The 17720-nt window shown below is 33.1% G+C and overlaps 2 protein-coding genes across 2 annotated transcripts in view; both read left to right on the top strand.

Annotated features, from left to right (window-relative positions):
- Positions 1-15605, top strand: part of LOC108765658 (uncharacterized) — a 38798-nt gene extending 23193 nt beyond the window's left edge. The window contains 6 exon segments of the mRNA XM_018514471.1: positions 1961-1965; positions 3791-3960; positions 10719-10725; positions 12058-12930; positions 15377-15514; positions 15516-15605. Of these exon segments, the coding sequence (XP_018369973.1) occupies positions 1961-1965; positions 3791-3960; positions 10719-10725; positions 12058-12930; positions 15377-15514; positions 15516-15605 (1283 nt within the window).
- Positions 15606-16588: 983 nt separating this feature from the next.
- Sp1 (transcription factor Sp8) overlaps positions 16589-17720 on the top strand; it is a gene marked incomplete at its 3' end in the record, with an annotated part of 89532 nt that continues 88400 nt past the window's right edge. Inside the window, exons 1-2 of the mRNA XM_018514456.1 lie at positions 16589-16702; positions 17262-17384. Coding sequence (XP_018369958.1) covers positions 16589-16702; positions 17262-17384 — 237 coding nt within the window. The remainder of the gene's footprint in view (positions 16703-17261; positions 17385-17720) is intronic.

Genomic DNA, 17720 nt, shown 5'->3' on the forward strand with positions numbered 1-17720 from the left:
GTAAGCGTATTGTAAGTAGAGCAGACGATGGGTGAAGGGAGTTCTCTTGTTCGTGTAGAATTTTTATGCCCGTAAAGGCCCAACACATGTAATCCATCCATAAGTAGCTAAGGTCGACGTGGCTTCTCAACGGGCTAGATATTGAGAGATGCTTGTATTATTGATCCTTAGAGTGCCATATTCGAAATAATATCTCTAATGTTCCGTATATTATAATATATTATTTATTAATTACTCATCGTGAAATGCAATATGACGAAGAAATTATTTTTAGCGACTATATTACCGGGCAAGTGCAATAACTAGGATTATTTATAAAGTCGAAAAAATTGATTCAATTGGTTAAAAATGAAAGTTTATTATAAATACCTTCTAAATGATGTAAAGGAAGAATGAGTTATATCTGCAGGAACTTTATAATGTGCAATCGCTGTTAATTACGAAAGTTTGGTAGACGAGGGGTTGCTTTTTAAGCAAAAGGTCTCCTGATATCTAGTCTCGGGCCTCGAATACCCAAAAATCAATGTTTTCCATTCGTAGAGCTAGTCAATTACATCTCAGTGTACAAAAAAACTTAAGCTAAATGTTTTCGTACTATCTCTTCACTTTTACTGTGCATTTACCTTCATATAGACATTTCATCCCTCCTACATCAATGCTTCGTTCATCGCGTCTTTTCGTTTCTTACGACTAGTGAGTCATCCGCATTATCGTAAACTGAAACTGTTTGTAGCTGTTTTCCCTTTAGGAGATCAGTCGACACAAATGTTGTTCTACCCTTCTTGACATTTAATAAAGAATAATAAAAATAGAATGACATTCGTGTCAATTGTGATTTTTAAAAGGAAAGCAGCCTATATCTCACGATATACATCTTCATCCTCATCACCCAACCACGAACAACGATTTCGTATATACATTCCTTCCCACGACCATCCAAACACGTAACAAAACGCAAATTACGTGCAATACGCTAGTATTTGGAGGAGAGACAAGCAACAAATTTTACACTGCGTAGGAATCAAAGAAGCGGAAAAATAAATGACGTTAACATACTCTTTATATAAGCTTTGACGCTTGAATGCGCCCGTCACGAATGTCGCCGTACGAATTGTCGAATTAAAAGCAATTAAAAGGTAAATCCTTCCTATAGAGTTCCATATTTACAGAGCGCAGTATTTTTTCAGAAAACAAACCTTCGGATAGAGGAGATGACTCTTGCTCTTAATTATTTCTATATGTTTAATATCAAGACAATATATACGCGAACGCATTACGTGGTACGAAGCACCGAAAATACATGATTGATCACGCAAACACACGTACATATTTTTCACAACAATATGTTGAAAATTATCGTGAAAAGTGTAAGTATAAATGTTAAGTAAGCGCAGTAAATCGATAGTTCTTCGAGCAAATCCCTGTAAATTCTGAATTTTATCAAATGTATAATTATATATTTCCGGTGCTTGAGTACATATGTACCATAGACAATTTCCTGTATGTAGTTAGCTACAATATTACGCGAATTATCCTACTGGATTGAGCGAATGTGTTTATACATAATGTACATCAGCGTAATCTACGTTGCGTTTATTATCTTTTCCTATTTGAATGTCAATGCGAAGGTACGCGCCTGACGAATCTGAGCTCTTCGGTTTTTGTGTAATTAATCCCAGATTGGTAATCATCAGTAACGCGTTTAGTTCATTACCGCATTGTAATTAATGTAACAGTTATTAATGGAACAGTATTATTATGATTAGAAAATATACTATATATAATTCGATAATGAGATCGCGTCATCTTATTATTAATCGTACACATTTCTTTTCTTCTCTATGTTTTTATTTTATCCTAATGGGCCGACGTTTCAAACATAATCATTATTTGATACAATGTATAAATTATAATTAAATTCTTCACACTTAGCGTGCAATCTATAAAAGATAATCTAAAGAAACTGTTTAAAATTGCGTAATTGCTCGTAAGCATCGCACAATAATTCTTTTTTCAATACGCCATGCTGTTAGTTAGTGTAATTATCTCAAATCAATGGCTACTGAAACTTACTGTTCAATTGTACAAGTTAATACTTTTTAAATTAATATTCATACCGAGGATTAAATCCAAACATATAAAGAAACAAAATTTGTTCAATTCAACTGTATCAATGTAAATTGCTATAAAAATCATGAAACATTTTTAGCTCTTTAGATCTTCGTGAATATATAAAGTGTGGGAATGAGTCCTCAGACTCAGAGATATAATTTTCAAACTACGTTCTGCAAAACGATGTTGTTACATACAATAATTTTTATCTTAATTTCTTAATTTTTTTTAAAAGCCTGAAAATGAATTCTGAAATATTTTAAGATTTCTCATTCTACAATTTCCGCAGAAAACTTCCAAATCTGAAGAGACTGAAAATACTTTTTAGAAATCTTCAGAAATTTAAAATATAAAAATTGTTTTAGGTATTATATATAAGATATAAATTTTTTCACCAAAGTGTAATAGCGATTAATATAGATAGCAATTAATAGAACAGTCTAGCTTCACATCTTTCTTCTTTAAGTATTGTCGCATAAGAATACGCATTCTATTTGCATAAGTCAATAAATATACTCTATATTATTTTGATTCTTTGTGTAAGTTATATAGTTATATACTTGATGTATGCAGTTTACATATAATTTAGATACAGTTCATCATTAGTTCAGTATCCTCTGAATTATCACTTCATCGCAGACAACATAAAATAACATCAATTTTATAATTTTATGAATAATAAAAAAAGATTTATTAACGATGATATTATCGACTTTTTAAAAGCTGTGAGTGCTACGAATTGCCGTAAGATTGCAGCACTAGTTCCACCGACGTAAAAAGAACAAAGAGTACGACACGAGGATAAAAGAATAGCTGCGTTCAGCAAACTCTACAGTTGAGTGAGCGCTCACTGTTATTGGTGTATTCTTTTAGATCGTCCAACCAGATTTTAGATCTAGAAGAATCTGAAGAATACCTTAGCAGCGAGCGCTCACTTAACTGTTGAGTCTACTGAACGCAGCCAATGATATTAAGAATGTGGTTATTAAAAAAAAATATGCGCAAGCACGTTGTATAAACTTTTATCAAAATTTTTTTTTGTTAAAAATGATATAATATAAATAAAATATTATACATAATAAAAAGAACAATCTGATGATTTAAATAATTTTAATAAATCTATTTATTTATCGTACTTACTATATTTCTAGAAATTCTTTCCAGCATACAAAAAATAGCACTATTCCCTGAGTAATCCAAGAATCGCCAATTCCCATCGTTAAATGACCAACCGATGACAGAACCATTGACGTTAAGGGAATATTTGCGCTATAGGGCGCACATTCTCACCCGCGTATATAACTCAGATTGCGTAATGAAGCCTTGTCACAATGGCGGCGGCACGCTTTGACCCACGGCAATTCTCACGGCAGGGGAAAGGCGCTCCAAGAAGAAACGTTAATTCTATCCGAATCTACGGTCGCCTTTCTTTGCTCCTCTTACCGATGTCGACGCAACAGGTCGTATTGTGACGAGGGTTTCTCTGCGAGTAAAATCGCCGCACCACACCGCGCCGCGCCAAGACACCCCTTCGATACATTTCGTATGTGTCGTTCGAGTCGAGAAGCAAACAAATTTATAGACCTCTAGGGCTGACACCTGCTCACCGCGTCAGGTACAATTCCCGTTCCCACCTGCGACCGCTCCGCGAATGACGATTCCTTTGATCGTGCGACAGTTTGGATCGGGAATAAAATCGAAAGTCGCGTCAAGCCTCGTTCCGCAGGGCGAAGTCTCGATCCAAATGTTCCTGCCCTATGTGGATTTTCATCAAACGCCTGTTGTTATGGAATTGAAGACGGAGATCGTATTCTCCGGGTCCTCGTCGATTATTAGCGCCACTGATCGGCTGATCTTTTGTCTGTAAACGATGCGTAACAAATGGATAGTGACCCGTACCACCCGTCCACGACAGCAGCCTCCTTCCGCGCAACAAAGATTGTTTCTGGTTTCTCGTTCGGAAGATGATTAATGAGTTCGTTATATGTTTCTTAATACGCAGGCGGGTCGAGACGATCTACCCGCTCATCGTGCGGTCAAAGGTTCTCGCAAATCTCTCTTTCTCTGTCTCTCTCCTGTGTTCCCTTCTTGTTCTTACGTTCTCTCTTTCTTTCTCCCAAAATTCTATTTTATGAACTCATTTATTGAAAGCGCTTTAAGAAAATATCCATAGATGAAAAGTAACACGTCACTTGTAATGCTGTCACTGTTACTTTTAGATTCTTGTAATATCAATTTGATAATGACTTTACAATTTTTTAGAACAATAACGCTAGAATTGGTAAAGTCACTTTTGAAATAATTCGTTACCATTATGCGTTACTCATTAAAAAAAAGTAACTCGTTACTTTACTTGTCATAATATAAGGCATAATAAGTAATGAACAACCCAGTAATACGTTTTTTAATGAATTTCTGAAGCTGTAACCCTGGAGCGCTAAAAAACTAAAAGCGCTACAGCTTTAAAAAAAATGAAGAAATTAAATAATTTAAACAAGTGTGTCTATGATGCTATTTTATAAATTGAAACAATAGATAGCAACTGTCGTTAACAGTGTATGTACTTGCTGTTTAAAACTGCTACCTTTTTTTTTTATTAACAAGATATGATTAACATGATATTTGTCATCAAGATACTATTAATAATATTTCGTCAATGTATTTATGAATCTTGTCAAAGGTATGCAAAAAGAATTGTATTCATTGAAGGAAGGGGAAGCTAGATTGGGGCACTCGTAAAATTACAAGCTTCTGGCCACAAATTTTATAAACACGATTCTGATGATAATGAGTTATTTTCAAAAGTGACTTTTCAATCCTAGTATTATCGTGATCATCATAAAAAAAAACTGTAAAGTTATTATCAAATCGTTATTATAATAAAAATAACGGTAACGGCGTGACAAGTAATGCGTTACTTCCCATCCCTGGAAATATCCCACAAAGAAACATTCCAGATACTTAATTAATCTTCTTTCAATAAATCAAACAATGAAAGTCAAGATTGCACGCGTCATCATCTTTAGAAAACAGATAAAAGTGAATCGTTATGTAGAGACTACCTACATTGACTACAAAATATTAAATTGAGAATTTTGCTATAGTTAAACAGCACTGCTTTTCTTTTATTCTGTCCTATGATCTCGCACCTTTCTTCTCGCGGAACCTTTTTCCTTTTTCTATCTCTGTTTCTCTTTCATGTAACTAATCTATTCCTAAAGAAAATTTTCGGACCTAAGTTAGAATACGACCGAGGACAGGTAAATCGCGTATAAAATTGTTCTGTCATAGATCCTTCTAACTTTAACAGTGACCGCCATCAAGGGAAATAGGAAATGCTTTTTAGTCATCATTCAGTGCGAGAACGTTTGTCAAGAGATCTAACAAAGCCGCCACAACCATGTCAGGAAATAAAATGTACACTACAGATCTATAGGTATAGGTACCTAAGTACGTACATTTTGTTATATCCGAATTTTGACAAATATTACAGCCATGTAAGAAATTATAAATTATGTGGCAAAAAATAAAGTAACCGTGATGAACATTTTTCTGAGAATTTTTCATATTTTTATACGAAATTCAGAATTTTTAAATAGGTTTATAACTTCTTTAGAAGATTTTACAGATTTTTAATACAAATTGGAACAGAAGTTTTTAGAAGTGTCAAGAAAAAGTTTACATCTTTTTTAGAATTCTTCATATTTAAATTCTAAAATATTCTAAGATTTTTAAGATTTTTTATCCTATAATTTCTGATGAAATCTTACAAAATCTAAAAAAGTTCAAGGTATTTTTTTTAGAAATAAAAATAAGAAATTTAAAAAATATTTTAGAATATTTTTCTCAAAATTCGTATATGAAAAGTTTTAAGAAAAGATGTAGACTTTCTCATTAATTCTAAAAAGTGTTTCGAATCGTATAAAAATTCAGAGAAAAATTTTCTTCAAGGGAATATTATAACAGGACATATAAATTCATAAAGATAAAAACAATAACTATAAACAACTATAACAACAATTATATAACAAAGAAATTTAAATAAATCAATAAAATAGTTCGTAATAAAAAAATGTAAACACACTTATAAAAGAACCATCTACATTATATATTTCGTTCCCAATTCGATAAATCCTGATTAGCGACTGATCATTTAATTATATCGCCGAACGTTTCATGTTTCCTCGGCTCAGCAGCCGGTCAAAAATTAAAGTGACCCTCTACTAGACAGACGAAAAGGCCGAAGGATGAGGATGAAGGGAATAACATATTTCTTCTCGGTCGTAACAGTCTTTCGGCACTCTTTTGTGAAATGGCTGTTGGCCTTTCGATCGCATTACGAGGTTTCATTTTTGAGAAACCGATACACCCGAAAAAGCGCACTTTTTGACAGTTCGCCGATATAACTTAAAGGTGTTTATAGTTAGTTAGAAATTCGTTCGCTCGGAGGTCGTTTTAATACCATCAGGATCGCGCGGTTATACATGCTTTATGACTTGTTGGATATAAAAGAAAAAAAGTCCACCTGTGTATCTTCGATCCGAGAGGATTTCAAGTTAATATGGCAATCCTCGATCGCTGAAAAAAGGGATCATGATGATACATTCTGCTGTCGTATAATAAATATGACTCATTACCATCGAGTCTAATTTTAATTTAACATCGAGCTTTGTATCAAATTAGAGAATTTATATTTAAAGACTATCTTAATATCATCCCAATTTTACTACTCAAGATATATTTTCTAAATTTGTTATATTGCAAAATTAAAAAATGATGTTATATCAATATAAATAATATGGAGCAGTGAAATATATATATTTTTTTGCGTGTGACTTACACTAAAAGATTTAAAAAAATTTCTCCAGGAGAATTGACGCCCTAACTATAAAGATATATTTTGGAATAATTTTTTTATACAATAAAGTTATTAATAAGATGCTAATTAATGATTAATTAATTTGTCTGGAGAAATTCAAATCTTTTAGTTCAAATCAAGCAGCCAAAAGATAAAAATCTTTCCTTCTTTTCTTATTGGTAATTAACAGAATTCAATTTATGTCTCTTTTTCTGAAAAGAAAACAATTTGTGGGAAAGTAATGATTGTGATGGAATGAAATAACATATATGGCAGACATATGTTACTGATTGTTTTAAAATAGGTGTGTTACAAAGTACAACTTCAAACAGCCTATAAGGATGTAAATATTGTCTTTACTTATTGAAAATTCTATGAAATAAATTGTTTTAATCTCTTATGCTTTGTAATACAAGGAGTTTTTGGACAGTCATGGTTGTAATATAAATTGATGCTTGTAAGCTAAGTTGATGACATTTTTATTACGTTATGACATTTCTTAATTTATTGTATTATTCAGGTAGAATTATCAGGACGGAAAGCAAGAATTGATGATTAATTACTATTTTTTGTGGTATTTATTTTTTAAAGACATTATGTACCGAGTAAAGAAAAATAAGCTTGGAAAAGTAAACTTCAAAACTACAGAAAAAATTATAAAACATAATTTATCAAAATAAAAAGAAAAGGAAAGGTTTCTTTTATTAATATTATCAATAGATCATCTTGTAAATGTATATCCTTAGAATAATTCTTTACGTTTTTTATTGTTAATGAACTGAATAAGCGGTATTTAACAAAAAATAAAAATTTGTATAAACTAACAAAATGAAACATATGTTAGTGTATGTTAAGTTTCCAAGTTACATGTGTTACATGTGTCATCTTAAATAAAACATAATATTTTTATGAATTTAATATAGAAAAATCTCGAAATTTAAACAAACCAGATGATTGGAAAAGAGCAATACAGAATCAACGCGGTTAAAGGTGTATCAAAAATTTTTATACAATATTTTCAGAAATTTATTTGTGGGAATTTCGTTTGTTCAACTTTTTGTTAATGAATTCAATACGTATAAAGCCAAATTCTACATTAGTAGATCAAAAGTTAAGGAAATTTGTAATGTAATTATCAAACTTTTTTTCTGTTGACATTATCTGGTTTGATTTACGATTAATGAAAAATATTTTGTTTCTCACGACTTGTAATGCTTAAACTGATTGTGAGTAAAGAAAAAATATAAAATATTTTAACATCCGGTAAAATACCGGAAAATTATCTATTTCCGGTATGCGAGATTTTGATATTGTGTACAGACTAAAATTAAATAGCATTCAATTCTTTGTTATATATCTTTTTCAATTATTTTTCTATAGTTCTCAATTATCTCTTTAACAAGAAAAAAGGTATTAATATTTTTGTGTATAAAATTCATCCACGATATTCATTTGTGCAATCATTGCAATAATATCGAACAATGATATTTAAAAAAGCGATTTGATAAACAATCTTTTTCTGTAAAATTACGTGCAGAATTGAATATCTCAGCTATATTTATAAATCTTTCTGATAAAAGTATACCATGAATAAACAAATAGTTTTATTTTTCGACTTACAAGATAATAGTTTCTGACATATCCGGAACGAGCTAATTGTAAGATTAACTTCTCAATCTGAAAATTTAAATCACATGGCCATGAAAATGTAACGTCTTGCGGAGACTCGCCGCATATATGCACGCATAAAAACACGCACGCAAGGGTAAGCAATTGGAAAGAGGAATAAAGAGCAACACTACAAGCGATCATTGGCCATCGTATAATTACGTCGACATACAAGCTTCTCGCGATGATATTCGCAGCTTTTAACGAAGCGACATCGAGCGTGCAGGACCGCTAATTAAATCGAAAAACTTCATCCACTAATTAAATCCAAACGATTAAGTTTATTCGCCCTACCACCATTACTACTCCCTTCCGTCGCCGCCTTTATCAATAATTATTACTTACTAGAACGATCGCCTCTGAATCTTGGGCGGCCAAATACGAAGCAATGATTTTGCCTACGGTCAAATCATCATTTAAACTTGATATGTATACAAAATTCATTACTCTCAAAAATAAGAAAAAATTGACTGAAAGATGGTAAACTTGGTTTTAAAAAGAAAGATTAAAAGAAAAAGAAAAACTATATTCAAATAGAGATATGGAACTATTTTTAAAACTTTAAATTGTACGAATATAGTCGTCAAAGTCGCATTATCAACTGTGATAACTATAATATACTAAATAGAGATATATGATAATTTTATACATATGATATTATAGATATATCATTTAGAAAAGTAAAATGCTTTAAAATTTTATCTTGAAAATCCTATACATTTTAAGTTATGATTGATTAATTTTAGAAACTAATTCGCATATCTTGATAAAATCTTACCTTTCCTAAAAAGCCGTCAAATTGTGTTTTGTACAAAGAAGAACGTACAAGATTTTCTATTTTTAAAAATAAAAATTTTAGTTAACCAAGAAAATATTCTATATCCTTTTTAGTATTTTATTATTTTACATAGCAGCTCTTTTTATTTTTCTTTGAGATTTTATATTTTTTAAAAACAAAGAAAAGCAAAACTGTTGCGAGACACTTTTGTTCAAAAGTTCATTTAATCGTCCTATTTTTTTCATAAATTTATATTTTTTTGTTAGGAATGTGACATTATAGTTTTTTATTTCCGCGAATAATTCTTATATATAATTGTGGTATGTTATTATTGGTTGTTAACACTTAAAAAAAAAAAAATAATTAGAAGCCGTTAAGTCTATTCCAGAATTTTCCCCGTTTTCTCTATTTCATCCAGTTTTTCTAATGTTTAAAAATTATAAATTCTTAAGATACTCAAATAAAGTTTTGAACAAAATTTTGTCTCATAATGGTTCTGTTCTTATTTCTCGTTCTTAAAAATGGTTAAAGTCTCGGGGGAAAACAAACTACCGAGTAAAATATGATGTTTATGAGATTATATTCAATGGTTGAGGTTTGAAGATGATTTATGATACAAATAAATAGCATATGCGCATGCGTCCGAAAGGATCCCCACTAGAATAGAACATGTATCTCCCTCTTCTCTTTTCGATGATCGTCTCTTGTCCTTTCAGTTTTAAAAGTTGAAGCGACGCGTTATGTTACCACTTGAGTGTTCTCTAACTTATAGAAAATAAAAATTGTTATTCATTTTCGTACTGGAAATTACTGCAAAGATTTTACAACTACAAAGAAGTGGCTGCAAAAAATAGCAAATCTTTAAAAAATTGAATATAATAATTGATTGATATGCTTATACATTAAAAGAATACACTTCCATTTTGAACATCTGCTGTATCTTAATTTTATGTAACAGCTTCTAATTCGCGCGATTAATTATATATTTTTAAGAATAGTTCCATTGATGATTATAGTAAACTAAATTTTTTTATTCCTTTAAATCTATATAAAATCGATTTCGACAGTGTATTGCTTATTTTTCACCTCAGTTACAATATATATACATGGCATCATGGAATCAAGAACAAGAAGTAAGCCCCTGGATTCAACCTATCATATATCCACAGGTTTGTCTCAATGTATAATTACGTGACTCCTCATGTGTATGGTCATGCAACCTAGCGTGGCGAAAAGGGAACGCACCAGTTAATGTCCTTATATTAATATTTTGCTGGTTGAATTTTTTTTGTTTGAGTATAGTATATCTGTTTATATACGATTAATTACAAAAGAAAGGAGACAATACATACACAAATACATTTAGAAAAACATATATGCAGGGTTGAGAACATTACTTTATAAAAGTAATACGTTACTGTTATCGTAACTTTTTGTAAAAAGTAACTTGTAAAATAACTCGTCTCGTTATCATATATTATCAATTTTAAAAAATAACACATTACCGCTACTTAAAAAGTAACAATATGTTAGGCTAAGTCTACAACTTTGCTTTGAGAGGCCGTAATCCGTAAGCTGTAAGTTGTAAGTGACGATATATCGGCCACAGAACTTATGCTTTTAAGCCGTAAGAATTGGGTTTTGCTCAATTCGCTTAAAGTCTAACGGTTAAAGCTTAAAGACTGCGCAAAAACAGTTTAAAGACAGAAATTATTGTTATTTAACCTCTTTTGACTTATGACTTAAGGCCTCTTAAAGCAAGGTTGTGGACTTACCCTTATGTTTTCGTTTTTTGTGATGTTAAAGTAAGATATTAGATTTAAAAATTACATTATTTATAAATCAATATTAAAATTTAAAATAATAAGCTAGTCTCTATATAGCAAGCTTTTCTTTATATTTAATTAAACTTATATTTAATAAATCTTCGATAATTCTTTATACATATATTAATATTTTTATTTTTAAATATATGCTTATCTTTAAGAAATCAGATTGCAATTTACAAATAAATTATCGCCATGAATTTTGCCGTTCACTTCATCAGAGAGCACTGATACAGTATCATGGCAAGGTTCACGAAACGTTGGCATTAGCAATGGATCACGACACGGCAATAATTTGCAAACCCTTTGGCATCTCTGTTTAAAGTTGAAAAGTTTCAAGTAGCTCAAAATTTGCGTGCTTTGCCGTATCGTACACTGATGTGATTCTTCATGCATTAATATTTTATTTGTGATATTTGCATACAATGGTATTTTTTTTTGTTAATTAAGATTCGTATGGCTATCAAAATATATTGTGACATTCTGATATTTTATAATTTTAAGTACAATAATTTTAATAATTTCTTAAAATATTTCATTAATCACATATTTTTCTTTGCATCTTATGCATACTTTGTTATGTATACATGCACAATACTATTTTTATTAGCATACAAATTATTCATTGTTTTTATTAACTTATTATGTATTTTTTTTTCATTATGTATGCTACTTGTGCTGTATTGAAATTTGTTTAAAAACACTTAATAAATGACATAAATCTTTCTCTCTCTTTCTCTCTCTCTCTCTCTGTCTCTTTTTCTCTTTCTTTTTTTATTCCTTCCTTTTTACTTACACGTGTCTTTTATTTATAGACATTCATTGAAACAACATCATCAATTTCATCTTCAATGCCTGGTACGACACGAATAACGAATACGCTGGCTTCTCAAGATGTGAATCGTACGAAGCAGGAGTACAATTTTTACAACCGAGGCTATGGTTACATAACTCCGAACAATTATCACTTTCAATCAAACAATAATACAACTTCTATTATCTTTCCCAATTCAACTCGTCAGGAAGATACTAAATACGGACCACCTTCGTACGCTTTGCCAAATACATCGATCTACCAGGGTGCTGCTTATAAAGAAAGTCGTGAATGTTCAATGTCACATACACATACAGCAATATTAACGCCTGAGGTAATAACCGACACATCATTAACAAAGCAAAGATGTCAATGTCATCAGTTTGCAACAGTTGATCCAATCCACCAATATTATTGTTCATCAAATCCTATTCTATCACAAGAATTATCGGAAAAAGCGACCAACTCTCATCAATATATATTAGAACATAATTTTTATAATTCAATGAGATCTTCAGAATCTCAATTTCGAGACTTCGTACACAAATCAAATAATATCAACAGGAAGAAATGCGAGTGTCCTAATTGCATTATGAAAGAGGATAATGCCCCACTTGGTAATGACGGCAAAAAGCAACACATATGTCATGTGTTAGGATGTGGAAAAGTATACGGCAAGTCGTCACATCTCAAAGCGCATATTAGAACGCACAACGGCGAACGACCGTATTCCTGTAGTTGGCCTTCCTGTTATAAAAAATTCACTCGAAGTGATGAGCTGCAACGTCACTATCGCACGCATACTGGTGAAAAGAAGTACCTTTGCCCCAAGTGCCATAAAAGGTTTATGAGAAGTGATCATCTCAAGAAGCATGTAAAGACGCATGAGAAGGAAAATAGAAAATCTCGTGCAATCAAGAATGACATGAACAAGAATAGTTTATTCAAAAGCATCTCTGTAGAAATTTCAAATTCCTCAACTTCTTCTCAAGAATATTGGAAATCGCAGTCATATACTTTTTCGTGATATTTTGGTGAAATAGGGAATTTCTTCATGATATAGTTTATAAAAACTCTGTATTGTATATAATTTTATATAATTTTTTTAATGATTATTTATTTTATACATATAAACTGTATCATATAATAATTAAGGTAATTGAATATAAGGCTCTAATAAATTTAGATTCAATATTAGGACTATACAATATTAGAACTATTTGAGTCGAACTAGATGTCATATATATGCGAACTTTATGTACAAAACAATAAATAAGTCTATGTTTAAAATTTAATTGAATGGATATAAGAATTGGAAAGAGTAATTGGAAGAGTCTTCTGCGGCTGACTCCTAGTGCCCTTATTCTTTCCAATTCTTTGATTTGTAAGGAGTTTTGATTTATTAATGAATGGATATATTTATTGTATTATATATAAAGTTCGCATATGACATCAAGTGCGGCTTGAATTAATTCTAATATTGTAATATTTATCATATAATTGTATATAATCTAATACAAAGTACGATATTAAATTTAAAATTAAATTTTCTAAAATATTCTTGAAAAATTTTTCTTAAAGAAATAAAATTTCATTTTTTAAGTAAGTTATTAGAAAAATATATTTTTACTCCTTAAATATACTTATATTTTGTGTAAAAATATATATTATTGTACATATATGCAACACATGCAGAATATTAAGGAAAATTAATTTACATAAAAAATGTATACAATTTCGTATAAAAACAGATAACTTTGATATGACTATAAAAATACCACTCACTCAAATAAAAGTTACCATTTCATATTATTTTTAAAACTAAACAATTTTTATATAAACGTTTTGCTGGAATACTTAATTTAAGAGATATAATGCTTTACTTATCCTTGTCTATATGTGATGTGTACGTAGCTGTATGTAATGTGTACCTATATATAATATATATATAAAAAAAAAATGCATACATAAATGCATATGTATATAATATATTACAAATATGTAACATGTATGTATTATAAATATAATATGGCTGATTGTGATTAGAATAGTTAAACAGTTCTCAAAAATTTAAAATTTCAGCTAGAATTATTTCAAATGAAAATTGCTTTCAAGTACAATATAAAATGGTAACCTTAATTTGATATTGATTAATTCTTCAAAATCATATCAAAATAATTTTATTTTATTTTTAACTAAAATTATAAATTTTCTTATTGATTCTTTTGAAATATAAAAAATATAAAGATAATGTCATAAAACATCAATAGTTTGCATGATATTTCATATTTTATTTTAACTAATACGAAATATCTTCATTTTTCAATCATCATATCTTAATACTTTCATGTAGAAAATGAGATAAATTGATTGATAAAGAAGATACATAGCAAAAATTAAGAAAATATTTACAAAATGTAATTGCATCCTCATTGTACATTATGTAATAATTATTCTAGTCAAAAGAATTATATTTATTTATTATATCAATATTTATTATAAAATTATCTTTGTTATGTTGTTTACCTAAGACTACAAACTAAGCATTAACCATTGGAGATTATAGAACTATTCTACGAATACAATATATGTAAAAAATTCTTTTAAAATTATTTTTAAAAAGTTTTTTTTATATGTGTACCCCTATATTTACCTTATCCCAATAATCTAGTATTATTCCATTTACACCTGAATTTCGAGTTATTATTTTCTATGATTTTATAGCAGAGATTTTGATATTATGAATGAAAAAAAAAAGAGGAGTCGTACGGTGAAATTTTAAAAGATCTTTCTTGATATCTTCTTGTCATTCGAGATGTCATCCGCTCTTCGTTCCACTCAAAGAAAAGGTCAGTCGGAAAGGTAAGCGCTCTAGAAATATTTTTCATTCTATACACTTTCTAACAGGTGGATCGACTTATTGTTAGATCGCAGATGCAGAACGTCCTCATTGAGCATAATGGAAGAAATTTAAAAATAGGAATAAATATTAAGATCTATATCAAAAACCGTCATATGTTTCAGACAAATGTTTTATGATAGCTTGAAATCGTAATATTAGTTATTCCTATGTTTAATATTTGATTTATTATGTGCAGTCCTTAATGTGTGTGTGTACATATAAACATACATATAATCTTTTATAGTACAATTGTTTACAATGTATTGCAATTGTGAAGTATTTTCCAGGAAAATTATTTTAATAATCTGTAAATCCATAAAAGCTTTAATTAAAAAAAGAGTAAATATAATATTTTTTTCATATCGAAAAAAATCTGATGAAAAACATAATTTCTCTTTGATGAATATTGTTTGCTCAGGGTGTCAGAGTGATTGCATTCAGCACTGCGACAATGATCTTCGACTTGCCACTGGTAGATGGAGGCACAGTGAATGGAAGAGGTCGACGTAGCGCTATTAAAGGGGCGGCGCGCCACACAACCCTCCTGACCCCTCAGCCCGATAGAGGATTCATGGCTGGCACCAAGAGGAAGAGGTACATGCAGGCGGGCAGAGGCAGAGGTAGAGATAGAGGCAAAGAGGCAGTGACGGTGGCGCGGTGGCAGTAGCGGAGGCAGAGACAGAGAGAAAAAGAGAGACGTCGCAAAGGATGAACGATGGAAGAACAGAAGGGGGTGGTGGAGGGTAAAGGGGACGAAAGGGACGCAAAGGGTAGCAACGGTAGAGTCGCGACGAGCGGCGGGGTGGAGAGAGGAGATACGAAAATGGAGTAAAGGAAAAAAAGCTCGGCTGCCGAGTAAATTATAGGGAAAAACGAGGTGGGACTTGCGGCGCAGCGGAGAGGAGGCAGCCTCGTGACTGCGCGGCGGAGGACAACGACGAGGACGACAACGACAACGACGACGACGAAGACAACGAGGACTAGGTGGAAGAAGAGAATAAAGGTAGAGGGAGGGGAGGAAAAGTGGCGCCACGGCAATTCCGGACTCATCAACGTTCTCTACGGAGAGACTATACGGAGTTATCGCGCGAGGATAGTAGGATACCCGCGAGAAGTTGGCGCGCAAAGCAGATTCGAAAAGAGTCCGCGCGCTCGCGCGCGCGCGCGCACGTGTGTGTGAAAACTCTTCTCCTCTTGGCCGTCTTCCGCGCGTACGGTAATTGACGAGAAAGTGACGAAGAGAGCGGGCGCGCGATAGGGAGAGATAGCGCTCGGAGGGCGAACGCGCGGCGCGGCGCGCAACGGGAGGGAAGACGCGGAGAGCGAGAAAGAGAGAGAAAGACAGAAGGAGGGGGTAGACACACAAGTACAGTACGCACCTCTCTCTTACGTGTTACGTGCGGTCAGTGCGAGAGGCTGCGACGTGCCGCGAGCATGCGTCTGCGACGAACGGCCCTTAAGGCGAACGAGCAGCACGCTGACTCGCCTTCGTCGCGGTTGTCGCCTTCATCGTCACCGTCGTCACCGTCACCGTCACCGCCGTCACCGCCTTAATCACGCGCGCATCACCCACCATCGTCGCTGTCATTATCGTCATCGCCATCACCATCGTTACCGGTTGTCGTCGCGAATGTTCCGCTTGTCGGGGAATCAGGTAGTATCCACGCGAAAGGAATCCAAGTGGGACACGGATGCGTCGTCGTTGCGCATTAATCGACGAAAAAGGGGTACTCGGTCCGTCGCGGTATAGTGTCCGTACTCCGTCGTAAGGATTCGCGTTACGTTTCCCGCTCACGCAGCTCACGCTTGGAGCGCGACAAGTGAATATGAAGCTCGCGATTTCGGCCCGGCCGGCCGCGCGGCCTGCCGCGCGTCGACGCTCTGTGCCCCGACGAGCGTCGCGAGCACTGTGCGTACATTTTACGAGTGCCATTCAACCAGCCAGTGCGCTCGTCGCGATGAATGTAGCCGGCTGTCTGAAAGGAGGCTACTCCGTGCGACTCATTTGCAACGTTGACGTGTCGTAACCGCGTGTCTATTATTGATACGATTCAAATCAAAAGATTGCGCGCTCTCGAAAGAGAAAGAGAGAGAGAGAGAGAGAGAGAGAGAACAGTATCGCGATTGCGGGAGGAGACATCCGTCTTGATCTTGAGAACACTTGAAATCATCGAAGGCACTCGAGAGATGGAGTCGTGATCGAAGCCCGCGTACCTTCAACGCCAAAGAGATCGTCCACACCTCGCGACCGATACGTGTGTGCGTATCTCGCGTGATTTCGCCTTGCGTTTTCAGGATCGTAGGATCACTTCGAGTCCGTTCGTATTGCAACGATTATACAAATCGGCAAACTGGACGCGGAGGTTAGCAGTGGTGGCGGCAGTGGCCGCAGGGGTGTCAGTCCGACACCCCTCAACAGTATAAACGTAAGTCTCGCATTCCATCTCATTCTCGATCATCCTGAATCTTACCAAACTTTCTAGCAATATTACAGCAAGATTGCAACGTTCCAGGAATATTACAGCAACATTGCAACGTTGCAGCAAAACTGTAACGTTCCGGTAACATTGCAACGTTGTAGCAATGTTGATACAAGCTTCTGTGATGTACGGGTCGTCGCGTTAATTTTAATTTTTTTTTCGTGGCGTTTTTCTCAGATATCATTCAACAATTGCTGTTTTTCTATTCTTTAAATTTGCGTAACAACTACGGTCAGTAAAAAAAAACAGCTTTGTAACTGTTATAAGACTTCAATGATATTG

Source organism: Trachymyrmex cornetzi, unplaced genomic scaffold (genome assembly GCF_001594075.2).
Source record: "Trachymyrmex cornetzi isolate Tcor2-1 unplaced genomic scaffold, Tcor1.1 scaffold509, whole genome shotgun sequence".
Classification (NCBI taxonomy): domain Eukaryota; kingdom Metazoa; phylum Arthropoda; class Insecta; order Hymenoptera; family Formicidae; genus Trachymyrmex; species Trachymyrmex cornetzi.